Below are 27,606 nucleotides of genomic sequence, written 5' to 3'. Positions count from 1 at the left end.
GTTTTGTGAAATTGCTGCTTTTCATATCATGAGGTTCATGTTATAATATTCCACCTATTTGCAACAGGTTGCCATGTTGAACAAGATGTCAGAAGCTATTCGAGGAAATTTGACCAAAATTCAGCGTCTCAAGATTTTTGCCTTGGTAACAATCGAGGTCCATGCCCGAGACATCATTGAGAAGCTAACCAAGTCTGGATGTTGTGATGTTACTGCCTTTGAGTGGCTGAGTCAGCTCCGAGTGTACTGGGACAAGGTAGGAAGTTCAATACTTAGTGTCAGTGAGCTTGTGACAAGGTGGGGGGGGCATGGGTCGTGTAAGGTGCAGCAATTCCCTGTGCAGAGTTACGTCCCTTAGATATGCCAGAAACTTATGGCTCTGAGTTGGAATCCTGGTTCGCCCCAATTATGTTTCTAGGTTTGTCAGCACCATATCCATGCTCATGGGCTTCAGCGACGTGGTAAACGTCTGAGACCTTCATCACTTCGGGCTTTCCTCCCACATTAAGCTGACACGCTGTGAGACAACTGGAATTTTGTTCAAGGCAGTGTTAAACCTAGCTCACTCACTCACTCTTGGCAAGGCTTGTCTGTCTGTCCATCGTCCACTGTCTCTCAAATCTTGATTCTTTTCACAACTGCCAGAGGGGATTAGTGAAAACATAAGGCATTGTCTGTCACAATAATGGCTTTGAAATAAGGTAGGACGTTCAATGTGATTCCGTGGTATTTGATGATATTTAAAAAATAACTGAGGCCACGCCCTCTAACAGGCTGTTGTTTCCTGATTGGCTGATAATAGAATTGATGGGGCTAGTGTTGCATTACTGCACTGAAACTATGTCACAGATATTGTATCATTATGTGCAGTCTTTTGGTTAATCATTACATAAGCCGTCTGTGAGGTTACTTTCGTTGACATATATTATTATTAAGAATTGACTTCAATATGTTTCGGCATTTACGGAGGTATAAACGTAAAAATATCGTGTGCACACTTTGTGTGAGTCTGCTACACGCCACGGATTTTCACACTGCGTATGCTGCTTTTTACAATTACACCTCAATAAACACAAAAAACACATTTCAGTCAATTTTTAAGTTTCAATGAACTTATAGCAAGGCTTGTCTTGTGTGTCTGCTGTTCACTAACACTCAACTTTATTTGGATTTTCCCAAACTGGCTGAAGGGAGGCACAGTACAGGGACTAAGATTTCTATGCATGCATATACTAAGTTTATATATAATATATATCTTTTAAATAACACTTTTTGAAACTTTGTTTAGGCATAGGAAGTTGAAATTCATGTCGATGTTTAGAAAAACATAAGGATTTTTTTATTTATTGAGTTGATCTTGGTAGTAAGATAAAGGAATATATTTTTTGCTTCAAACATGATAAAAAATTATTTACAATTTTTTTTTTTATCAATTTTTAAAACTGAAAATATAGTATTTAGAGTGTTGAAAATTCTCCGAAAGGTCCAGATAGCTGATAGTGTAGAAGGATATGCAGCACTGCAACTGGACACAGATTCAGTATTTTCGTTTCATTAAGATATTTTCCCCTATCTGTCTACAGGAGATTGATGACTGTGTGGTCCGTCAAACCAACACCCAGTTCCAGTATGGCTACGAGTATCTGGGAAACTCAGGCCGTCTCGTCATCACGCCACTCACAGATCGATGCTACATGACCTTGACCACTGCCCTTCACCTTCATCGTGGCGGTAGTCCCAAGGGGCCTGCGGGTACTGGTAAGACAGAGACCACAAAGGATCTTGGGAAGGCTCTCGGCATGTACGTCATTGTTGTCAACTGCTCGGAAGGTCTGGATTTCAAGTCTATGGGCAGAATGTTCTCCGGCTTAGCACAGGTAGGAGGTTCACCTTAGATTTCATTTTAAGTTGAAGGTCATATTTCTACTTTGTTTTCTATTTTATTTCAATTCCATTGAAATATTCCCATGTATATTAATCATACTCCCGACATGAAAGCGTGTCTGTCCTTCTGATAAAATTTCTGTGTGTGACGAACTTGAAAACTACTACATAGTTTCTTATCAAACTTGGTGAGCACTTTCTAAAAGCAGAGGTGCCGTGCAAAGTTTGAGTTCAATATTTGAATTTTCTGAAAAAATACAGCTATTTTTCTATTTGTTTTATTTAGAATTTTTTTACTTCAACATTTAGGCAACCTATAGCTTGAAAACCTCTTCATGGATTCTTTGCAGTTTTCAGTGCATTGCAAAGCTTTCTGAGAAAATAGTCATAGTTACATCAACTTAGGATATGGTTTTTTTTTTACTTCAACTTTTTTGCAATCTAGAACTTGAGAACTACTACATGGATTATTTTCAAATATAAGGAACACTTTCTGTACCAATGGGAGAGGTGCTGTGCAAAGTTTGATTTTGATATGTGGATTTTCTGATAAAATAATTAAAGCTCAAGAAATATGCATGAGTTTACAGTTTTGTGGTGAAATTGAAAGTTCCTTGATTGTAAAACATTTGGTGTGTCTTTAGTCCAGATTTGAAGGCTAACAGAGAATGTGAAGCCTTGAGATCCAATAGCAGTTTGTTCCAAAGTACTGCTGGGATGTTGGGGTGGCCTAGTGGTTAAAGTGCTCGCTCGTCATGCTGAAGGCCAGGGTTTGATTCCCCACATGGGTACAATGTGTGAAGCCCATTTCTGGTGTCCCCCGCCATGATATTGCTGGAATCTTTCTAAAAGCGGCATACAACCTCACTTGCTCACTCACTCACTCACTCACTCACTCCAAAGTACTACTGCAGGATTGTGCTGTGATGATGTACATGATCGTATGGTTGTGATAATTATTGTCGATTCTTCATCCCAGACAGGAGCATGGGGCTGCTTTGACGAGTTCAACCGTATCAACATTGAGGTGTTGTCCGTGGTAGCCCAGCAGATCCTCTCCATCCTCAGTGCGCTGGCAGCAAACTCACAGAGATTTGTCTTTGAAGGGCGGGAGATTGACCTTATTTGGTCATGTGGAATCTTCATCACAATGAACCCAGGTCAGTGTCAGAAGGGCGTGGCTTTATCAGTGTCAGAAGGACGTGGCTGTATCAGTGTTAGAAGGGCGTGGCTTTATCAGGGGAGACATGGCACAAGGGCTGGGATGGGTTACTCAGGTACCCAGGTCAGTGTCAGAAGGGCGTGGCTTTATCAGTGTTAGAAGGGCGTGGCTTTATCAGGGGAGACAGGGCACTAGGGCTGGGATGGGTAACTCAGGTACCCAGGTCAGTGTCAGGAGGGCGTGGCTTTATCAGGGGGCCTGTTGACAGTTAAAATTACAAAGGGCTTGTTGAAACATAAAGTAGATGGCCTGTCTGGCTTGACAAAATTTCACCCTTCTCTGTGTATGTTTAATAATTTTATGTGGGTCTTCTCAGTAGAATGACAACCGGTTGTCATTTTCTAATGTTTTTTACAACTTCTTTATTTGCTCCTCAATCACCACGAGATGAGGCAAATGAGATTGAAGCCAAGTTTTAATGGAAATGCAGGAAAAAACGTTTTAGGGGTGAGGAGTTCTAAAATGTTCAGAGCCCCGCTAGGTGGCTACGTGACCTTCAGGTTAAATCTACCCAATGGACAGCCCAGCTGTCTAAGGCAACAACAATTATTTGTCTAGAGTTGTGTCTCTTTGTGTGCCAGGATCAGTTAAGCCCAGGTTCAAATCCCAAAATGATGATTCTTCCTGATATGAACCTTAGTTTGTCAATGCACATGCTTGTTGATATTTTTTTAAGTGGTTAAGACCTTAACCGCTTTGCTTTTTTTAGAAATTCCTCCCCATCAATACTGTATAACTGAAATACTATCCAAAACGGCATAAAACCCAACTCCCTCACTCACCCACTCTCCACTGACCACTCAGGTTATGCTGGACGTACGGAGCTCCCGGACAACCTCAAGTCAATGTTCCGACCCATTGCTATGGTGGTGCCGGACTCCAACCTGATTGCTGAGATCATCCTGTTTGCTGAGGGCTTCAACAACACCAAGCTGCTGGCCAAGAAGGTGTTCACCATGTACTCACTGGCCACCCAGCAGTTGTCCAAGCAGGACCACTACGACTTCGGTCTGCGCGCTCTGGTGTCTGTGCTCCGATATGCCGGCAAGAAGAAGAGGTCCAATCCTCACATGTCGGATGAAGAGGTATGTGGTTTTTCCATGAGTGGAAGCGAGGTTACAAAATCAATCCCTATATCCTTTGAGATAGGAGAGAGTGACTGTTTGGAGCATCTCTGATTCTATAACAGTATGGCTCTCACATGTCTGATGAAGACTGTCGTGGGCAAGTTAAATATTACAATGGTATGGCTATATGGCTGGACAATACACCAACTGTGCGATCCAATACGTATCGTGATACTTGCATGTGCACTTATCTGTGGTGCGTAAGCCATCTTTTTCATAGACAGGATTGCCAAATACCTGGCACACTAATGATTAACAGTTGGCAGTGTCAAGTATAGCGCAATGGATGAAAAAAATTACGTTTTCACAACTCATTTTCACTAGTAATTAGTGTTTGATGTAACACTTATTCAAGAAAAAAATTAAGGTAAGAATCGATACTTTTTACTTAGTGTGCGACTGTGATTGATACTTGTAACGAGAAGGAAAAAATCGCAATCCACCAATTAGACCGACCAAATTGTTATGGGTTTTAATGAGTTTCCTGGTAAATATGTCTAGAGACCAAAAAGAATTGTGAAGGTGGATTTCATTTCTCAAAGAAGGAAACCATAAATTGAGGCGTCATTAAAAACATAATATTGGCCTGTCCGAGAACCTGCATACACGCGGATATACACATGGGTTCCGCCTGCTTTTAGAATATAACTAAACATTTCCTTGAATGATTTTGAACTATGTGATCCGGTAATGGCAAATGTTTTGCATAAATTGTGAACACGAAATTCCCCGTTCCTCTGTCAAGCTGTATCTCTGTTTACTGTGTGATTAGCAAAGAAACATATCTTTTTACATCTTCTTGTTAATATTAAGTGAGTTATTCCCAACATGTTTGAAGACCACTGTGTGTTTTGTTCCAGATTCTGCTGCTGTCAATGAAGGACATGAACATCGCTAAGCTGACGTCCGTGGATCTGCCGCTGTTTAACGGCATCATGATGGATCTGTTCCCAGGTGTGGAAACACCAGTTGTTGACAACTCCAAGGTAAGCAGGGGGCACGGGTGGCCCAGTCGTCTAAGGTGCCGCGATTCGCTGTGCAGAGTTGCGTCCCTAGGGCACGCCAGAAACCTATGATTGTGGATTCGAATCCCGGTTCGCCCCGATTATGTTTCTAGGTTAGTCAGCACCATACCGGTGCTCGTGGGTTTCTCCAAAGTGGTTAACTTCTGAGACCAGCATCACTTCGGGCTTTCCTCCCACATTAAACTGACCCGCCACGATATGACTGGAATACTGTTCAAAGCGGCTTTAAACCCAACTCACTCACTCACTCACTCACTCACTCACTCACTCACTCACTCACTCACTCACTCACTCACTCACTCACTCACTCACTCACTCACTCACTCACTCCAAGGTGCGTATCAGTCCCATTTATCTGGAGCCGTGGTGGCCTAGTGGGTAGAGCACTTGCTGATGTCCTGGTTCTTGTCCCCTCATGGTTACCGTCAAGCTCACTCTTGGTGCCTTTGGGCAGTCAGGTAGCCTCGTGGTTACAGCGTTCGCTTGTCATGCCGAAGACCAGGGATCGATTCCCCACATCGGTACAATATGTTAAGACCATTTCTGGTGTCCCCAACCGTGATGTTGCTGGAATATTGCTTAAAGAGGCGTAAAACCATTCACACTCACTCACACTCTTGGTGCCTTGCCCAGAATTCACTCTGTTCATAATTCAACAAATATATCAAACATCAAAACACCAAAAATGCTTTTATAGACTGTACAGCACCCATACTTGTTACATACAAGCTATATAACATTGTATCTATATGGTATCTAACAATACGATAGTTGTATCGAAATTTTATATATTCTGATGCATCCTGATGCATCAATATATCGGTAAATCATCCATCCTCTGTTAAAGGCAACTTACTTCATATAAGTGCAAGTGCACGACACCTGTGTAAAATCCGGGTAGGAATAGGCCCCAAGCAGCCAGTGTTGGATGTGAGAGGCAACAAGGGATCAGGTGGTCAGGCCTGGGGACTTGGTTGGTGTGTGAATCGTTGCTCACAATATCAATCACTGAATTGTTTGGTCCAGATTTGTAGGCCGTTGTCACATACCGTGATTTTGTTGAGTGGGCATTAAATAACACGCATCCACGCAGGAAATAAGCCCAGTGCATCACCATCCAACTTTATTTCTTGCAGCTGAAAAAGGCCATCACGACTGAGCTGAAGGAGCACAGCCTCCAGGTGAATGAGCACACCATCACCAAGGTCATCCAACTGTATGAGACAAAGACGTCCCGCCACGCCGTCATGATCGTGGGAAACACGCAGTCAGGCAAGACAGTCTACTGGAAGATCTTGCAGGCTGCCATGACCCGGCTCAACAAGGAGGGCGACGCTGCCTATCAGCAAGTTAAGGTAAGGCAACCTGTTCTGTAGTCACGCGATAACCTGTCACTCTGTGATGGAGCACGGGTGGCCCAGTGGTGTCAGGTGCCCCATTTCGCTGTGCAAAGTTGCATCCCTTTGCATGCAAGAAACCTATGATCATGGGTTTGATTCCCGATTTGACCTGATTATGTTTCTAGGTTTGCCAGCACCATGACCCGGCTCTTGGGTTTCACTAAAGTGGTAAATGTTTGAGACTTGCATCACTTCCCACATCAAGTTGACAATCAGTGATATAACTGAAATACTGTTCAATGTGGTGTTAAGCCAAACTCACTCAGTTACTCACAACTTGTCCCAAGAGGCATGGGTTGTACTGTTGTTGAAAGTGCTACAATTCACTGTGCAGAGTTGCCTCCCTTAGGCTTGTTAGGAACCTAAGATCATGGTTTTCAATCCACAGTTTTCCTTGATTATGTTTCTAGTTTTGTCAGCACCATCTCCAGTAGGGATCTTTGATATGTTGGACTTCGTGTGTGTTTATTGTGCTCTGATGGTCACGTATTTACTGTGTGATTATGTTAGAGAGGATAGAGGACTGTCATGGATGACATCTGCTTTTTAACTACAGGACTTCCCACTGAATCCCAAAGCTCTCTCCCTGGGTGAGCTGTACGGAGAGTTTGACCTCAGCACCAACGAATGGACAGACGGGGTCTTGTCCTGTGTCATGAGGCAAACTTGTGCAGGTCAGTCAATCGAATTGGGCAGTGTTCAAGATTCAGGGTTAGAAATCGTCCCCAGCAATCTATGCTGGTCTTGGGAATTTTTACTGAGTTTTGTTGTAGATTTGGGGTCTCTAAGCGGGTCTAGATAACCCCCTGCTGTTTCCTACAGAAACATGCATGCTACATTGTATTTGATTACAGACCCGGGACTATGATCCAAATTACATTTGTTAGATTTCATAGTAAGATTGAGTCGGCCTATTTAAGGAAGGAATTTGCTCGATACATAAATTCTCTGATGATCAAATATATTGTCAGACATTAGCAAATATAATCCACAAATGTCAGCTGATATGTGTTTAGCGAAAAATGGTTTTCACCAAGCATCACCAATTAATCACGAAGCATCTTTCTGCAGATGAGAAACCAGAAGAGAAGTGGATTGTATTTGACGGGCCCGTCGACACACTGTGGATCGAGAGCATGAACTCTGTGATGGACGACAATAAGATTCTCACTCTGATCAACGGAGAACGTATCTCGATGCCAGAACAGGTGTCACTCTTGTTTGAGGTCGAGGACCTTGCAGTCGCGTCTCCTGCCACTGTCTCGCGTAGTGGCATGGTGTATGCTGATTACAAAGATCTCGGCTGGCAGCCATTTGTGGAGTCCTGGCTGAAGAAAAAACAAGATAAGGTATGGATGGAGTGGGATGTTTCATATTTCGGGGCTTACGTTTTCATTCTTAAGTCAGCTTCACACTCCCCATTGTGTTTTACATGACAAATATGTGTTGGTGTTATGCTGTTCCTCGACATCTCTTAAATAACATTGCCAATTTGTAGCAGAGGTAAGTGAAAGTCATGTGACATCTACACAGTATCTGATTGGATGTAAGCAACAAACTAATGTTTGGCAATCATTAACACATCAAAATCAAGTATTAAACACTAAAATGTAAAAAATATTAGTGAGAATTGAAACCAATTCTATTTCTCGCCAACAGTTTGCCAACTTCACAAACTAGCTTGCAAACTGTTTTCTCAATGTTCACACACTAACCTATGTAACTGTAACTCAGTGATCTTCGTGTCATGTGAAGCCCCCATTAGAGGACTGTGATAAAGACCTTTTATGCCCCACAGGATCTGAATCAAATTTAAGAAATGAGCCAAACCTTTAGAAAAAGTTATCAAATGTGTGATATGAGAACGTGATGAGACTCTGTCAATACTTGTATGTTTTGGAATTATAACAAATATAAATGTTTACGAAAGGCTAACATGTGTCCAAAAAGCTGACTTAAGTGGTTTCCAGGATATATTTTCCTAATACTTGGACATAAGCTATTCCTTGACTAAAGCTCATTTTCTCAGATGTAGAAAAGTAACAGTAAAAAGTGATGATGGTCACACTCTGGCACAAAATGAGATTTTCACTTGGAGTTTGAACAACAGATGTTTACACTCATTTTTAGTTTTCCTATGAACTTGATCATGAGAGAATTAAATAAATTGCAAATGTAAGAAAGAAAAGACACTAGTTGTCAGCCATTTGTACATGTCTGATAATTTTCATACTCATCTTTACACTTTTTCAGTTACTATAAATGTGCCATTTCTAGTGAGCCAGATCTCCTTCTTTCAGTTATCAGTGCTACATTGTAGCTTTGTCCCTCCCTTATAAGCCATCTCTTCTCTTTGTAGGCCCTGATTGAAGAGCTTCGTCGCCTGTTTGACAAATTCATTGTCAAAATCCTTGACTTCAAGAAAGCCAACTGCAGAGAGTTGATCTCCATTGCTGAGCTCAATGGGGTCTCCTCCTTGTGTAAACTGTTTGACAGTTTGGCAACAACAGAAAATGGGGTAATCATTTGAAATGATAATTGAATTATTTTTTAAAATAATTTTCTTCAGTTTTGATAATTACTTGTAAGCAATTTCAGCTACAATGAAACCTTAATCCAGGACCCATGAAGATCCGGGGTGGAATAGGTCTTCAGCAACCCATGCTTGCTGTAAAAGGCGAAAATGCTTGTCGTAAGAGGTGACTAACGGGATCGGGTGGTCAGGCTCGCTGACTTGGTTGATGGGTGTCATCATATGTCAATTGCATGGATCAATGCTCATGATGCCAATCACTGGATTGTCTGGTCCAGACTTGATTATTTTTCAGACTGCTGTCATATAGCTGGAATTTTGCTTAGTGCTACTTTAAACAACAAACAAACCAAACCAGTCAGTATATTGAGAAAGTGAGACCTACTTTATGCATGAACTTTGTGTACCTGTGAAGATCGGGGTTAGAATTGGTCTTGAGCAACTCATCCTTGTCGGAAGAGGCGACTAACTTGATCGGGTGGTCAGGCTCGCTGACTTGGTTGATGCATGTTGTCATATCACAAATGCATTGATCAATGCTCATGATGTCAGTCTCTGGATGGTCTGTTCCAGACTCGATTATTTACAGACTGCCGTCATACAGCTGGAATATTGCTGAGTGGGGCATAAGCAACAAACAAACAAATATAAACTTTGTGAGAAGCCGGTGCTCCCTGATAAGGAAGCAGGACGTAAAGTAATTGGCTGAAATTTTTCGGATATGTTACATTTTGTTTGTGTGATGAAACCTGATTGCTCACTGATCTGAGCAGTCATTGGTCTCCCTCTCACCTTCAGTCTGGAGCAAATACATGGTAAAGCGGGTGTATTTTATTCGTGGGGGTGGAGGAACGTTATGTAAACAAACCCAGGAAGTAGTGATAATGGCCTTTACGATACCCTGTCTTGTCCACCAGGTTGATTCGAGCGACACAGAGAACTTCACTCGCATGGTGGAGCTGTGGTTCCAGTTCTGTATGATCTGGTCCATCTGCTGCTCCATTGATGAAGATGGGAGGAAGAAGATCGACAACTACATCCGTGAAACAGAAGGCACCTTCCCCAACAAAGACACCATCTATGAGTACTATGTGGACCCCAAGAACAAGACATGGGTGCACTGGGAAGACAAGCTCAAGGGCGGTTGGAAGTATAATCCAGCGTGAGTGTTTCTGTTTACTTTTGATTGCCTTTACTGGTCATGTTATCCTGAAATACAAGTCCCACCCACAAAGCCATACTATTAGTTGTAGCAGGATCACGAGGGGTACAGTTTTTTTATCATACCTCTATGTCAGAGTCAAGAGATCTGATTGGTCCATATGATCTTGATATAATACTGTGTAACCCGCCTTGGAGGGCAATGAATTTCTCAACAGAGGAATAAATCTCCTATACCCCGCCACAAGTACAGCTGCACATGTATTTCTGAGAGACTGAATAAATCCTTTATACCCTGCTTCAAAGCAAAAAGCTGTACGCTTTTTCTTAGCCAATGGATGTCACGTGCACAAGCACAAGCTAACCTCAGCTCATCTGAGCAGCTGTTTTCTATCATTTGGAATTTATTTGAATTATTTTATAATATCATATTAAAACATGTCGGTAAGATAAACTCGTTGTAGCAGGATCACTCGTGGTACATCTGGTTTTATGCATCTCTCGTTAGGTTTTATACCACTTACCTCCGGCTCATGGTATAAAACCTAACGCGGGATGCATAAAACCCCATGTACCCCTCGTGATCCCGCGTTAGGTTTCATTTATTTCAATTTGGGAATTTGTGCTTGCATTGGCTGAATGTCAGCCTTTGAGCAGCTGCGTATACATTGAAATACTTGTTTGGTTTCAGTCTGCCCTTCTTTAGGCTGATTGTGCCTACAGTGGACATGGTGCGCTACGAATATTTGACCCAACATCTCATTGACAACAACCACCCCGTCATGCTGGTGGGCCCAGTCGGCACGGGGAAGACATCCGTCGCTGATTCGACTATTGGTAAACTGGATGCCAAGGTCTACAGCATCCTCTCCGTCAACATGTCGGCACAGGTGGGTGGGCATTGTGCTGCTGGGTAGGATCTTGGTGGGTTTGTAGTGGTGCTGGGTAGGGATGTGTATTGCTGGGAGTGGGGTCTTGTATGTCTTGTTTTGCTGAGGGTGGACTTATATCATTGTGTGCTCATTGGGTCTTGTGTTGCTGGGTTGTGGTCTCGTGTTGATGGGTGTGGGTCTTGTGTTGCTGGGTGGGGGGGTCCTGTTTTGCAGGGGGTAAAAAATTGTTTCTAGTTTTGCTGGTGTGGGTCTTGCTCTGAGTGATACCTTTGTTGGGATACATAGACATTCCCAACAAGATCAACACAAAGGTTGGGTGTTCAGGTTTTACTGTATACAACTGTGACCATGTACCGTTCTGCCCACAGACCACGTCGAACAACGTACAAGACATCATAGAGAGCCGTGTAGAGAAGCGTACCAAGGGCGTGTATGTGCCTATCGGCGGCAAGAAGCTGATCACATTCATGGATGATTTCAACATGCCGGCCAAGGACACCTTCGGATCACAGCCTCCTCTGGAACTCATCAAACTCTGGCTGGACTATGGATTCTGGTATGACCGAGCCAAGCAGTCCGTCAAATACATCAAGGTATGACAGCAACTGTCTGTTGATAATTGGGGCAATAGGGACTAGTGGTCTGAAGGATTCAAATTTAGGGCATTAGGGCCCAGTGGTCTAAACTGTTGAAATTTGGGGAAATAGGGACCAGTGGTCTTAAGGGTTGAAATTTGGGGCAGTAGCGACCAGTGGTCTAAATGATTGGATGATCATGGGTTGGAACCTTAGAACCTTAGATACTTCCTGACACACCAGGAGATAACTGCACTGACACACCAGGAGATAACTGCACTGACACACCAGGAGATAACTGCAATACGGTTCAAAGCATGTGGGTGCAAAGCAGAGAAGAATAGAGAAGAGAAGTGTCTACTGTTGATAAGGGATTGTTTAGATTGGCAATGACAGTGATGCCTCACTTCTTATCACTCAGCACAGAATATTTTGGAGTCAGCGGATTTGAGAAAATGACTGTCCTAAATAAGTGCCAACACTACGACATCAGATGGGCCAGTGTGTGATTTTGATGAGTAATGATATATGTATTTCCAGGACATGCTGCTGTGTGTTGCTATGGGGCCACCTGGGGGTGGTAGGATGGTCATCTCACGCCGACTACAGAGTCGTTTCAACCTCATCAATATGACCTTCCCGCAGGTAACACTGTCATCCTTGCACTCTCTCTGGAGATTCCTTCAGCAGGCCTAGTTAGTTATAGTTAGACAATATTAGTTTTAAAATCTCTCGATAACTATTTTGGATCTTTTGTATGATTATTAAATTATGTTTATTATAGATATTGATCAGACCCAATCAATTCATGTTCATATTTTACCCTAAATTATTCATTTTAAATATTTGAATTCAGTCTAATTGAAAATATGTTCTTTACAAATTTTAGTTTGTGTGGTTTTTTTTAACTTTACTTAAAGATGACCAACAGTCATTTTGTGAGTGTTGCCTCCTGCCTTTTGGCAAACTAACATGGAAATCTTTAAAACTAAAATAGTAAATCCGTCCACCCCAAATATATTTACAGAAGTGAAATCAGAGACTGAGATTGATTACAAAAGAGTAGTATATTTCAAGTAATTGTTGTTTAACTGTGTGAAAGTAATTATAGTTTAAGTATGAGAAAATAATTCTGGTGTTACTATGAGAAAGAAATTAAATTATTATTTACTATGAGAATGTAATTAAATTATAGTTAAATGTGAGAAAGTGTCTTAGTTTAACTATGAGACAATCCCCAACCATTCATACTTCAGGAATCCGAGATCAAGCGCATCTTTGGCAGCATGATAAACCAGAAGCTGCAGGACTTTGAGGAGGAAGTGAAACCGATCGGGGACGTCATGACACAGGCAACCATCGAGATGTACCAGACCATCGTAGCCAAGTTCCTCCCCACACCCACCAAAATACACTACCTCTTCAACCTCCGGGATATATCCAGGGTGAGATGTGATCCATGTCCCTTGTGTAACATTGTGATCCATGTCCATGTGTAACATTGTGATCCATGTCCCATGTGTAACATTGTGATCCATGTCCCATGTGTAACATTGTGATCCATGTCCCATGTGTAACATTGTGATCCATGTCCCATGTGTTACATTGTGATCCATGTCCCATGTGTAACATTGTGATCCATGTCCCATGTGTAACATTGTGATCCATGTCCCATGTGTAACATTGTGGTTCATGTCCCATGTGTAACATTGTGATCCATGTCCCATGTGTAACATTGTGATCCATGTCCCATGTGTTACATTGTGATCCATGTCCCATGTGTAACATTGTGATCCATGTCCCTTGTGTAACATTGTGATCCATGTCCCATGTGTTACATTGTGATCCATGTCCCATGTGTTACATTGTGATCCATGCACTATGTGTAACATTGTGATCCATGTCCCTTGTGCAACATTGTGATCCTTGTCTATATGTATCTTTGTGATCTATGCCCCCTTATGTTACATTGTGATCCATGTGTAACATTGTGATCCATGTCTCATGTGTAACATTGTGATCCATGCCCCTTGTGTTACATTGTGATCCATGTCCCTTGTGTTACATTGTGATCCATGTCCCTTGTGTAACATTGTGATCCATGCACCATGTGTAACATTGTGATCCATGCACCATGTGTTACATTGTGATCCATTCACTATGTGTTACATTGTGATCCATGTCCCATGTGTTACATTGTGATCCATGCACTATGTGTAACATTGTGATCCATGTCCCTTGTGCAACATTGTGATCCTTGTCTATATGTATCTTTGTGATCTATGCCCCCTTATGTTACATTGTGATCCATGTGTAACATTGTGATCCATGTCTCATGTGTAACATTGTGATCCATGTCCCTTGTGTTACATTGTGATCCATGTCCCTTGTGTAACATTGTGATCCATGCACTATGTGTAACATTGTGATCCATGTCCCATGTCAATACCAACATATGAATAGCCTTACTCTTTTAGTACCAACATGTAAATTGTCTTACGCTTGTCAGTACCAACATGTGAATAGTCTTACACTTGTCAGTATCAACATGTGAATAGTCTTACACTTGTCAGTACCAACATGTGAATAGTCTTACACTTGTCAGTACCAACATGTGAATAGTCTTACACTTGTCAGTACCAACATGCGAATAGTCTTACACGTGTCAGTACTAACATGCGAATAGTCTTACACGTGTCAGTACTAACATGTGAATAGTCTTACACTTGTCAGTACCAACATGTGAATAGTCTTACACTTGTCAGTACTAACATGTGAATAGTCTTACACTTGTCAGTACCAACATGTGAATAGTCTTTCACTTGTCAGTACCAACATGTGAATAGTCTTACACTTGTCAGTACCAACATGTGAATAGTCTTACACTTGTCAGTACCCTCTCACAAGAAACTGCACTGACTGAACATCTATATTTGCTGCAGGTGTTCCAAGGTCTGCTGCGAGCTCACAAGGACTACCATGACACAAAACATGCCATGACAAGATTATGGATCCATGAGTGCTTCAGGTAACAGCAGCCCCGTAGAGATTCCTGGTTAGAATCGGTCACCAGCAACCGTTACGAGCTGGGTGTAAGAGGCCGCCAAATGGATCAGGTGGTCAGGCTTGGTGACTTGGGTGATGGCACGTCATACTACTTTCGATTGTCTGGTCCAGATTTGAATATTTACATGCTACTGTCATAGAGCTGTCTTTTTGTATCCCCTGGGCATATCCCCCAGGCATATCCCCCAGGCATATCCCCCGGCATATAATGGGGGGAAATAGTCATCATCTGGTCTGTCTGTCCAACTGTCTGTCCGTATTTTGTTTCTGGAGCATAACTTGAAAACTGTGAAAGATTCTTCATCCTAACTTGGTACATGTATGAGCCAGGGGCTGAAGTGGTGCTTTTTGCTGTTGGGGGGACCGGACTTTTCATCTGCTGATGACTCTTGTTTTGTCAGGTCATGAAATGAGCCTGAATGTGAACTTGTTGTCTATTGTTTCCAGGACACGGGTGGCCCAGTCGTCTAAGGCGCCGCGATTCGCTGTGCAGAGTTGCGTCCCTTGGTCACGCCAGAAACCTATGATTGTGGGTTCGAATCCCGGTTCGCCCTGATTATGTTTCTAGGTTTGTCAGCACCATACCCGTGCTCGTGGGTTTCACCGAAGTGGTAAACGTCCGAGACCGGCATCACTTCGGGCTTTCCTCCCACATTAAGCTGACACGCCGTGATATGACTAGAATACTGTTAAAAGCGGCGTTAAACCCAACTCACTCACTCACTCTATTGTTTCTAGTAAATGCATAAATGAACACATCTACATGTATGTATACTTTTTTATTGATTTAATTTCACCCCTTAGTAGTTTCTGAAATAGTCCTTGACACAAGTCATTAGAGTTATAATATGACAGTCGAGTGATTATTTTTGGTTCTGTTTGTCCAGAGTGTTCTCGGACCGTCTGGTGGACGACAAGGATATGGAGGCATTCGTGGCCATCTTGACAGAGAAACTGGGCAGTCTCTTTGACCAGACCTTCCACAACATCTGCCCCAACAAACAACCACCTATATTTGGTAGGTACAAGATAATATTTCAACTATTTAGGAAATAAACTCTGTTTTCAATGAAGCGCAAGGCTAACTGTAGAGTAAAGAGTCACGTGATTGAATTTGGAACTGGATGAGCTCTAGATGTATGGAATACCAGTTATCTTGGCAAACAACACATGATTCCACTCAATCTTATGGACATATAGAAAATATATGGGGCGGACAGTGGGCCCCCGGGGTCATTTATGTGTTGCATAATGGTTTTATGTTGCTTATTAAAAGTGATTTATCATGTGGATACGGTGTTCGATATCCTCTATGTTGTGAGGGGACAAATTGGACCAGGCTCTGAGACTTGCATGTCATCGTACCCGAACAGCGTGGGTCGTTGCTCATAATATCAATCACTGGATTGTCTAGTCCAGACTTGATTACTTACAGGATGTTGTTATATAGCTGGAATATAGCTGAGTGACAACAAATAAATTAACAAACAAACTAACAAACTCTATAACTGTCAGACTTGTACATGTTTCCTTGGCTAACTCCTGTTACTTGTGTAAGCTGGCAAAATCTACCCCACATCAGAGTTGACGTAGATTCTGGGAGCTAATTCTAAAGGACTGCGACAGGCACCGACTGTCAAGATGACAGAACTACAGTGCACTCTGTCTAAACTGGCATCACATGGTACCGGAAAACAATTCTCATTTAGATATTGTACCAGTTTATGCAGAAAAATGCTGATTGTCGATGAGAAACAAGACAATGGTGTATTTCCATGTCTTCATATACTATATTCACAGATGATGCGAGTTAGTCTGTGCTTAGAAATGTACCAGTACAAGCCTTCTGTGTGTTTATTTATGTAGACATGCACCGTGTTACTGAATACTGATTATGGCTAACAGCAGGGGTAGAAACTAACAGTTATAGTCCACTAGTCCTTACAATGTTAAACATATAGAAAAACCCTTAAAAATGGCAAATTTCTACAAGTCCTTACTATTGGACAGATTGGCAAGGACTATAGGACTAGTGCTAATTTCTAACGCTGGCTTACAGCTGAGTGATTGTTCTGTGCCAGATTATGGAGAGACATTTTCTATGTATATTGGTAATAGGGACTGACAAACAGTGCCAGGATTCGGAACAGACAGTGGCCAGATCAGACAGTGATTATCTTATGACCTTGTCACTGTAAACTGCTGGCAATAAACTATAATGCAGAGCTCCAGATAAGCTGCGTATCTCCGTAAAATACGCATCAGAAATGCAGAAATACGCAGTAAAATAAAATCCAAGCATATCAAATACGCAACGAACATTACAGATACGCTACAAGAATAAAACTTGTGCGTATCATCAAAATACTGTGAAGTAATCTTGCATAATCGATTAGCAAATCAGCAAGTTATTTTGAAATTAAAAACGGGCATTCTGTCAACCTTGCCAAACTCCACGATGACAGTTACATCATGATTATTTGCCATCACACTTTCTTGTTGAAGTATCGTGGTATTTTTGAGTCCCATAAAGCTCTCGAACCCACACGACACCAGTTTGCAGGGACTAGATGAATAGTGTTTTTAAATATTTAACTTAAAAACCCACATGTGTAAACACTAGTGGGTAACAGAAATTTGAATACCCAGATAGAATAACTGATACCCAATGATTTTAAAGTGCATGGGTAAAATACCCACAACACCAAAAGCTTATCTGGAGCTCTGTATAACGGGTTTAGACAGAGCACTGGATTAGGCAAAGGCCAGAGTCCACTGTAAGAGGTATAAGAGCTAAGTCTGTCGTCTACTGTCTCATGGGAGTATGTCTGGTACAGGTGACTACATGAACGTGGAGCAGGTGTACGAGGACATCCAGGGCCTGCCCGGGCTGAAGAAGCACATGCTGGAGATGCTGGAGGAGTACAACACCACCCCGGGGGTGGTCAGCATGGACCTTGTCCTCTTCAGGGACGCCATCGAACACGGTAAGGCTGACCAGCTGCCACATACTTTTAATCATATGAAAGCCGTTTGATCACGTGCAGACTGTTTCTTCATTTTGAATCTACAGTAAAGTACGGTTATAACAAACTCAAAGGGTCTACTAAGTTTAGTTCGTTATAACCGTAGTTCGTTATAAGCATATATACACCATAACTACAGCAAATAGTCGGGACCAAAGAAGTAAGTTCGTTATATCCATCAGTTCGTTATAAGTGTGTTGTTATAACCGTAGTTTACTGTATTTGATCGTGTGAAGGTCTTTTGATCATGTGAAAGCCATTTGATCATGTGAAAGCCTTGTGATCATATTGAGGATATTTGATCATGTGGCGGCCTTGTGATCATATTGAGGCTATTTGATCATGTGGAGTACAGTGTTAGAAGCAAAGGATCAAAGTCAAGGCATCCTTGTCATAGTTCTTATGTTTGGAAGAAAGATTTGAGGTTCCCTTGATCCTAATACCATGGCTAAAAATCTTAAAGGACTTCAAATTTCTTATATGCTTGTATATTCATTATATGATAAATGTATGTCACACACTTCAATTTTAGAAATACTGCGTTTGTAAAACTAGTTGGACCAACTATTCTTTTTTCTAAATCAAATGACTATTTTCTTGTTTCAATATTGCAGATACTAAACATAACACAATGTAGCAATAAATTACAATAGTTAATCTGACATTCATATTATTATAATAAATCTGACATTCATATTACTATAGTTAATCTGACATTCATATTACTATAGTTAATCTGACATTCATATTATTATAATTAATCTGACATTCATATTACTATAGTTAATCTGACATTCATATTACTATAGTTAATCTGACAGATTAACTATAGTAATATGAAAGAAATCATCTTGCAAATCAATATTTTTAGTTCCAATGGCGCCATTGATGTTTCAGTTTCGAAGATCGTCCGTGTCATTCGCCAGCCCCGAGGCAACATGCTTCTGATCGGTATCGGCGGCAGTGGGCGCCAGAGCTTGGCCCGTCTTGCTGCACACATATGTGACTACAACACCTTCCAGATCGAGGTCACCAAACACTACAGGAAACAGGAGTTCCGAGATGGTCAGTACACCCACCTCCCACATGTCTCTAGCCTTGCACATTATTGTTTGATCTTGAACTCTGCATGTGCATTTTCTCTTGTGACCTCCCATGTGACTCTTGATCTTGTGCATTGTAGCTTGACCTTGCAATAGTCCCTTGACCTTGAGTCTTTCTCTGCACTTCCCTCCTCTCTTGATCATTAGTGCTTGACCTTGAAATTGTCTCCTGACCTTGAGTCTTTCTCTGCACTTCCCTCCTCACTTGATCATTAGTGCTTGACCTTGCAATTGTCTCCTGACCTTGAGTCTTTCTCTGCACTTCCCTCCTCTCTTTATCATTAGTGCTTGACCTTGCATATTGTCTCATAAACTTGAACAAATTGACCACATAAATCTATGCATGACATCTTGTTCTCAGGCTGTATTGTTGTTACAATGCTGTTGATGTTTGTGGCATCATTAATAATATCACAATTGTTAATCTGATATATTTATTGTGATAAATGTGAATAATGTTAAAAACTCAGACATTAACCACCACTTACTCAGGGATTGTGAATGAGAACTGATCTACTGGTGTAAAGGAATTGAGGGCACATATGTAAAGCCAGGAATTCCTTACTGTATACATTCTTAAGCTGATTGGGGACATAGAAGGACCCATGGTCTAAACATTTACCTGCCAGAGTTGTGTCCCTTTGACGTGACAGAATCCACTGATAATGGGTTTTAAATTCCAAATTTGGCCTGGCCTATCATACTTGCTTGGTCATGCATATGCCCTAGTGTGTGTGTCTGTGTATGTGTGTTGTTTAATGATAGGCTCAGTAATCTGTAGGTAATGCCTATCATATTAATCACATGCTGCGAGATAACTTACATACTGTTGAAAGCAGTGTTAAAGTCAACTGACTGAGTGTATCATATCTGAAGAAGCTGTGCTGACATTGTATGATATATCTGAGCAATTGTGTGTATCAGATCTGAAGAAGCTGTGCTGACATTCTATGATATATCTGAGCAATTGTGTGTATCAGATCTGAAGAAGCTGTGCTGACATTCTACGATATATCTGACCAGTTGTGTGTATCAGGTCTGAAGAAGCTGTGCTGACATTCTATGATATATCTGACCAATTGTGTGTATCAGGTCTGAAGAAGCTGTGCTGACATTCTATGATATATCTGACCAATTGTGTGTATCAGATCTGAAGAAGCTGTGCTGACATTCTATGATATATCTGACCAATTGTGTGTATCAGATCTGAAGAAGCTGTACTGGCAGGCTGGGGTGGAGAACAAGGCGACATTGTTCCTGTTCAACGACACTCAGGTGGTGGAGGAGGGCTTCCTCGAGGACATCAACAACATCCTCAGCAGCGGTGAGGTCCCCAACCTCTACAAGCCCGACGAGTTTGAGGAGGTGAGTTGAGATGTGGCAATCAGGAGATAACGATTTCTCTAATGTGCCTCGTCTTCCAAAACTATACAGAGTTATGTCCCTTGGCATGTCAGAATCCGGTTCTCATGGGTTTGAATCCCAGATTTATTATGCTAGATATGTCAACATCTGTCCCATGGAGAAATTATGCCAGTTTGCACATTTAGGGATTCACACTAATTTAAAATTAAAATCACACATTTTAAAACAAGTTTTATGTGAAAGATCACACATAAACATGCATTTGAAATGTCATAGTGTGCAACATATTTATTCATTGGAACTATAATATCTTGTGGATAAATCACAAAGTGGTCAGTCATTAGTGAAGAAATTGCAAAGTCCCGCTCGGTGTCAGCAAAGTCTCACATACACAAACAATTGACCACAAAAACAAAACAGTTTACCACAAAACAAAAGTGAAGGAATTCCAGAATTCAGAAACAGTGTACTGCTCAAGAATCAATGGTTTTTCCTTTTGAGATGTCATGCAGGTGACAATTTGTGAGTTATTTAGCCGTGAAAATCAATCTGCCATTTTTGGAAGAAATGTATCTAGACCGAGGGATGTGTGTGATAGAAATATTAATGAAAATGACATTACGAGAGGTAGCGGTGATAGACGGTCGAAGTGTTAATAAGAAGGTATGTAAGAAACACATCTGTGATCTTTACTATGAATGTCATCCACCCCCCTACTGGTTAAATGGACATTCTTCCATTCTGGACCTCCCCCATCCTTTATAGATATCTGGCAAAATCTCTGCCCATGCTTGTGGGTTTCATTAAAGTGGTAAACGTCTAAGACATGCATCACTTCAGGTTTTCCAGTAACTGTAACTGTTGACTTTAAACCTATTATAAACTCCATCACAGGACTTCTGACTTACATGTGTTGTTTGTAGGTGCGCACTGCTCTGTCGGACGTGGTGAAGAAGGAAGGTATTGAGGACACGGTACAGAGCGTGTTCGCCTTCCTCGTGGACCGGGTCCGCGCCAACCTCCACGTGGTCCTGTGTATGAGCCCCGTGGGAGAGGCCTTCAGGTAGAGTGCTGGTCTTACTCACTGTCACACTGTCTTAGTTCCTGTCTCCAAGACCACTCCTGTGGTCTCGTGGTCTCGTGGTAGAGTGTCCACCGGGAGAGTGAAGGTCCGGGGTTCCATCCCCGGCCACTTCATACCAGAAGATGTTTAAAGATGGTACTTGTGGTTACATTACCTGACGCTCGGCATTAAGGGCTAAAACAAGGACTGGTCGGCTCAGAGTCAGTATACCGCGTCTGAGTGGGGTATTCATGTTAATCTACGGCATGGTATCTCAGTAGGCTAGCACAGACTAGTAAACCCACATACACACACATGTGCATGCACGTCACTATATAAGTGCAATAATCTTGGATGCGATGCGATGTTAATTCCCATTTCACCTCACCATGTCTCAAAACAGATTATTCTGCAGTCAATCTCACTGTTTCGTTTACATATATTGGACCGCCTCCATGGTTGAATGGATAGAGCATCTGCCAGGAGACCTTCAGTTTACCATGACTCCCCAGTACACTGACTCCAAGCTGACCAGTTCTTATTCTATCCCCTTAATGCCGAGCTCATGGCAGGGTACCACCACCTTTTAACATCTTTTGTTATGCAGCTGGGGATGAAAACGCTGACAATCTGCTCTCAGGTAGACACTCTATCCAATGGACCACAGAGGCATCAGAAAGTAAAGTAGGTCTCCAAGGATGCTCCAATGTTTGTGTGCTTTTACCCCCATTAGTGAAAGAAAAAAATCCTCATCCCTTTTATAATGTGGAAGGGGGACTTCCCCTAACTTTTTTAGGTTGATTTCTTACAGAATCTGTTACATTTGTCCCAGTTATAACCAGAGTTTATGGTGCAACATTTTTGTGATTTTCAGGTATTTAGACGTTGTGGTCGAATTTATGCATTTTTGTGACATTTGGAGATTTTTGTTTGAGATTATTTTCCAGTCAGCGCTTTAAGAATAACACATAACACATTATTTTTCAGAAGACCCAGCATGTTTAGAGAACAGTTTACAATTTACTGATGTATTACTATTAGAGTAAATGAGTATGAATGTCATGAATGTACCGATAAGACTAATATTATCTTTAAAGCAATTGTTTTCGCTCCTTGCTGCGCTGCTAGTGATGAGGGAGTTAGTGAGGATGCTACGTGGTCTGCTGCCTCTGTAGATCACAATAAGCAGCGCGCACCTAACTCTTCTTATGCATCAGCGCAGCGCACACTGCGACAACAGCTTAGCGGCGCGGCCTTGTGGTGGTGTCATGCATGTACCTTGTGGCTGTGGGTTCTGCTATATATATACTTTCTCTCCGTCACTCATCATTGTGATCACAATAGTAACATAACACGTATAGGCATTTCTCACAATACAGAGTCCATACAGTGCTTAACTTACTTACATTGGGAAACGTGTGGTCCACTCATCTAAGGCGCTTGAATTAGCTGTGCAGAGTTGCGTCCATTTGGCATGTCAGAAACCTGTGATCGTCATTCAAATCTCAGATTTATCCTGAATTTTGGCTTCTCAGCACCATACCCATGCTCATGCGTTTCACTTAGTGGTAAACTGCTAGGGCGTGCACAGCGATAGAAATAACGTTTTAGTCTCCTCGTCCTTATAATAATAACATATAGCAAAACCCTTAAAATGGCAAATTTCTACTAGTCCTTATGATACCTTAACTATTGGGCAGTTTGGCAAGGACTACAGGACTGGTGCCAATTTCTACTAGTCCTTATGATACCTTAACTATTGGGCAGTTTGACATGGACTACAGGACTGGTGCCAGTTTCTACTAGTCCTTATGATACCTTAACTATTGGGCAGTTTGACATGGACTACAGGACTGGTGCCAGTTTCTACTAGTCCTTATGATACCTTAACTATTGGGCAGTTTGACATGGACTACAGGACTGGTGCCAGTTTCTACTAGTCCTTATGATACCTTAACTATTGGGCAGTTTGACATGGACTACAGGACTGGTGCCAATTTCTACTAGTCCTTATGATACCTTAACTATTGGGCAGTTTGACATGGACTACAGGACTGGTGCCAGTTTCTACTAGTCCTTATGATACCTTAACTATTGGGCAGTTTGACATGGACTACAGGACTGGTGCCAGTTTCTACTAGTCCTTATGATACCTTAACTATTGGGCAGTTTGACATGGACTACAGGACTGGTGCCAGTTTCTACCACTGCTGCCGTGCTTCCTCCCACACGAAGCTGTCACGGAATATAAATGATACACTGTTCACAGCAGCGTTAAATCCAACTCACCACTCCCTATTGTGTGTTGTCATGCATGATGTGGCCTATTTCACAAAACTATTATGAGAAAGGGTGCTTCCAAGTTTCATCTTAAGGCCTTACAAATATTTACATACACATTGACTGTGTTTCTAGAAGTGTTCAATGTAATATTGATCTTTCATGAACAGGAATTTAGACGTATATAATATATACGGTCGACTGGCTGTTGTCAAGCTTTCGCTTCTTGTCTGAGGTTACGTATCGTAGCATTGTGAGGATAATGAGGTACATCGACGATGCAAGGTATTAATGTACAGTTGTAAACACCTTTCACTCAAATTAACAAGATGTTCTCAGTAATTAATCCTCGATTAATCAGTGTCAACTCAGTTTATTGCCTATTACAGTGATTGACCGATTGGACTATCACGTAGGTACGATGTATTTTCAGCAATCAAAACAAACAAAGCTTGTCAGTGTAGTTAATCTTCATTGTGTTGCACCTGCAGACAGAAACTGCTCAGTCCTAACTGTTGATCATGTCCGGTCAAAATTTAAGAATGTCCGGACAATACGTTTTAAAATGTCCGGTAAGCAATATTTTAAAACGGACATTTGAGATTCCCAATCGGACATGTCCGGCGCATATGACGGTTTCCGGACCCCTGGTATATATGCTCAAGGAAGATGTGATGTGCTTACTATACAACAGATACCATCCTCAATACGTCACGGGGCTGTATACTCTTCGTTCCTCCAATCACATAAAAACATACATCTGCTAATCAAGATTCTTAATCAAGGAATTATGTGACATCCTGGTTCCACAAAGAGGGAAAGAAGCCAGTTCTCAGACCAATGACGGTTTTGTTTACAGCTGACACGTTTTTGTTCCTCGCCATAGCTTCTTTATCAATAAAAAATTGGAAGGGTTCTGACAAAGATCATGCACATAGTAGGGTTCATTTGGCAGCCATGACTTATACACAACTTCATTTCATTGGCTGAGCAAAATAATATTTAGTCACCAATACAATGCATATCAGCCCAGTGTGTCTTAACCGATGATATCTGTGTGCCATAGGTTGCCTAGCTAGATACTTGCTAGATACTTGCTAGACACTTGCTGTGTTTTATGCCAATCTCATTAAATCAGATCTTTCATTCTGATACCTTACCTCTCTGCGTCATGATCTGAGTACAACTCGAAAGAAGGTCGTGTTGGATGAACTTTAAATGAAGGATGCCTGATTTCTTGATCAAATTACGTGTCAGCTTTCTAAAACGATCATAGCTAAAGAAAACCACGGCAGAACATAAATATACTCGCAGTAGCAGAGACCGCCTTCATCGTCTAGTGATAGATCCTCCTCAAGGAGAGCAGAAGGTACAGTGTTTGATCCCTGCATCATACCAATAGACGTTACCAGAAGGTACTTGTTGTTACCCTGCCTGGCAGTCGGCATGTGCAGTCAGTCTTGCTTGACAACCGATAAGGATCTATATTTATTCTTTACAGTAAATAAAGAAGTTGTTATCATATATTGTGTCTTCTTTGACATCCGTCACATTGTAAGTAATGCCTGTCAAACAATTAAATAAAAGAATGGGTTACTTTCAATCCTTGATATATCTTATCAGATTTGTCAGGTGCATGTTTTGTTAGTCCTTTTTCCGAATTTTCCATTGTTCATGTAAATAGATGTTAGATGTTACTCTGTCATTAATTATTTCTTTGAATTTTTCTGGTGATGGGATAAGTATTTTTCTCAGTGGCAGACAAAAGGTATGATATTTTGGATGTTATTTTGAAGCTTATATGTGGGCTGGCATGATTCCTACACTTTGTGGTGTCTGTCGTTTCTAGTTTTGTGTGGAATGAAAGTAGTTTTAGATGTTGTCAACTACATTTGGCTTCTAAGTGTGAACCAGCATGGTCGCCATTTTACTTGTAAGTTTATGGTCGCCATTTTCATTTCAATTGATGGATCATGGTCACCATTTTAGCTGAGAGTTCATGATTGCCATTTCATGATTGCCATTTCATGATTGACCTTTCATGATTGCCATTTCATGATTGATATTTCATGATTGACATTTCATGATTGACATTTCATGATTGACATTTCCATTTCAACTGATGGATCTTCATCTTCATCTTACCAGACAGAATGTTTTCCTGATTTTAGCTGTTAGAAGATGATCTCCACTTTAACTTTTGGATTAAGATCTCCATTTAACCTGACAGAATAATGATCACCTTTAACAGAGGACGCCAGTGGAGATTCTGGGTTAGAATGGGTCCCCAGTCCCCTTTGCTGATTGTAAGAGGTGACTTAATGGATGGGGTGATCAGGCTCGGTGACTTGATGATTGCATGTCCTTGTACCGTGATTGGGTGGATCATTGCTCCCAATATCGATCACTGATGTGCCTGGTCCAGACTCAATTATTTACAGGCCATGGTATAGCTGGAATAATGCTGAGTGCAGCTTTAAACAAGAAGCACATGTACAAAGAAACCTAAGAGGCAATTGACTTGGTTGAAAATTGTAGAACAGTGCTCATTGTATCAGTCACTGGGTCATCTAGTTCAGTGTTTACACCTTGATGTAGCTTGATTATTGCTGGCTGTGGTTCTAAAGATTAAAGCAACAATTAAGTGACATCATCCATTCTAACCAGCAGACCATTTTCAGTTTACAAGTTATAAAGATCACAGGATATCATATAAACTAATTAACCTACATGATAAAATAAACAGGAAATTATTTAAATTCTATTAATATGTATCCAGTTTGATTTGCATGTTTAATGAGAGCAAACTTAAATTTAGTAGTAACTGAGAGAGTTGGAAGAGCAAAGCTCAGCTCAACTGTCTTTTTCAGCGGGAAAAGGACCTTGACCTGTCGATACTCTCCGAATGATGGCGTTCCTCAGAGTGTACCGACTGACTGTCTGGGGTTCTTTGAAAGCCAAAAGACCTTGGGCAGTGTTTGCAGTTTTCCTTAGGAGTCAAAGATGTCATATTCTAAATCATTTGCTGAGACTATATTTATTTGTTGAAACTGTAGTGTGAGTTGTGTCGCTATGTGTTTGCAGGAACCGTATGCGTATGTACCCTGCTTTCGTCAACTGTACCACCATTGACTGGTTCAGTGAGTGGCCGCAGGATGCCCTGCTGGAGGTCGCCGACAAGTACCTGGCCGAGATGACCCTGGGCAGTGAGGAGGAGGTCAGTCAGTTCTCAAACAGTTGTCAGTCAGGTCAATAAATGTGACCCACCAGGACAAAAGGGACCTTATGGGTGTTGGGGTACAATTGTGCTGTCACGTCATGAAATAAAGATGTTTGATGTCGCCATGTATCGAGGCAGTTTGGCAGGGTATAGGTTTTAACAGGGAGTTTATATATGTCTTATATATTCCCTGAGTTAAGTTGAATATATATCTCTGAATATTCACAGTTCTACATGTGCGGATTGAAGAAATGTATCATATATTTCTCTCGTTAGTTTGTAAACATTATTTCAAAGCCTTTCAGCATACATGTCTACTTTCAATTAAACAGACATCATATCTAAAAACTGCAATTATTACACAAACAGTCATAAGTTTGAAAATGAGACTTTGCAGAAAATGAGTCCTGATGTATCAGTTGTACTTTTGTGGTCCTAAGATACTAAGTCAATATGTATCATATATTTCTCTCGTTAGTTTGTAAACATTATTTCAAAGCCTTTCAGCATACATGTCTACTTTCAATTAAACAGACATCATATCTAAAAACTGCAATTATTACACAAACAGTCATAAGTTTGAAAATGAGACTTTGCAGAAAATGAGTCCTGATGTATCAGTTGTACTTTTGTGGTCCTAAGATACTAAGTCAATATGTATTT

General features: G+C 41.3%; 1 protein-coding gene across 3 annotated transcripts in view; it reads left to right on the top strand.

Annotated features, from left to right (window-relative positions):
- LOC124145136 (dynein axonemal heavy chain 2-like) overlaps positions 1 to 27,606 on the top strand; it is a 104,673-nt gene that overhangs the window by 45,661 nt on the left and 31,406 nt on the right. For all 3 annotated transcript variants that reach the window (XM_048390532.1, XM_048390533.1, XM_048390531.1), the window contains 21 exons: positions 68 to 256; positions 1,584 to 1,877; positions 2,864 to 3,044; positions 3,911 to 4,191; positions 5,094 to 5,219; positions 6,395 to 6,613; positions 7,215 to 7,332; positions 7,730 to 8,007; positions 9,018 to 9,176; positions 10,109 to 10,353; positions 11,044 to 11,242; positions 11,614 to 11,838; positions 12,361 to 12,465; positions 13,077 to 13,265; positions 14,763 to 14,848; positions 15,774 to 15,904; positions 17,724 to 17,873; positions 18,810 to 18,977; positions 20,220 to 20,380; positions 21,304 to 21,443; positions 26,808 to 26,940. In XM_048390532.1, coding sequence (XP_048246489.1) covers positions 68 to 256; positions 1,584 to 1,877; positions 2,864 to 3,044; positions 3,911 to 4,191; positions 5,094 to 5,219; positions 6,395 to 6,613; positions 7,215 to 7,332; positions 7,730 to 8,007; positions 9,018 to 9,176; positions 10,109 to 10,353; positions 11,044 to 11,242; positions 11,614 to 11,838; positions 12,361 to 12,465; positions 13,077 to 13,265; positions 14,763 to 14,848; positions 15,774 to 15,904; positions 17,724 to 17,873; positions 18,810 to 18,977; positions 20,220 to 20,380; positions 21,304 to 21,443; positions 26,808 to 26,940 — 3,777 coding nt within the window. The remainder of the gene's footprint in view (positions 1 to 67; positions 257 to 1,583; positions 1,878 to 2,863; positions 3,045 to 3,910; positions 4,192 to 5,093; positions 5,220 to 6,394; positions 6,614 to 7,214; positions 7,333 to 7,729; positions 8,008 to 9,017; positions 9,177 to 10,108; positions 10,354 to 11,043; positions 11,243 to 11,613; positions 11,839 to 12,360; positions 12,466 to 13,076; positions 13,266 to 14,762; positions 14,849 to 15,773; positions 15,905 to 17,723; positions 17,874 to 18,809; positions 18,978 to 20,219; positions 20,381 to 21,303; positions 21,444 to 26,807; positions 26,941 to 27,606) is intronic.

Source organism: Haliotis rufescens, unplaced genomic scaffold (assembly GCF_023055435.1).
Source record: "Haliotis rufescens isolate VD_foot unplaced genomic scaffold, xgHalRufe1.0.p SCAF_9, whole genome shotgun sequence".
In the NCBI taxonomy this organism is placed as follows: Eukaryota; Metazoa; Mollusca; class Gastropoda; order Lepetellida; family Haliotidae; genus Haliotis; species Haliotis rufescens.
Note: the sequence above shows the minus strand (reverse complement) of the source record. Positions and strands in the feature narration are given on the sequence as shown.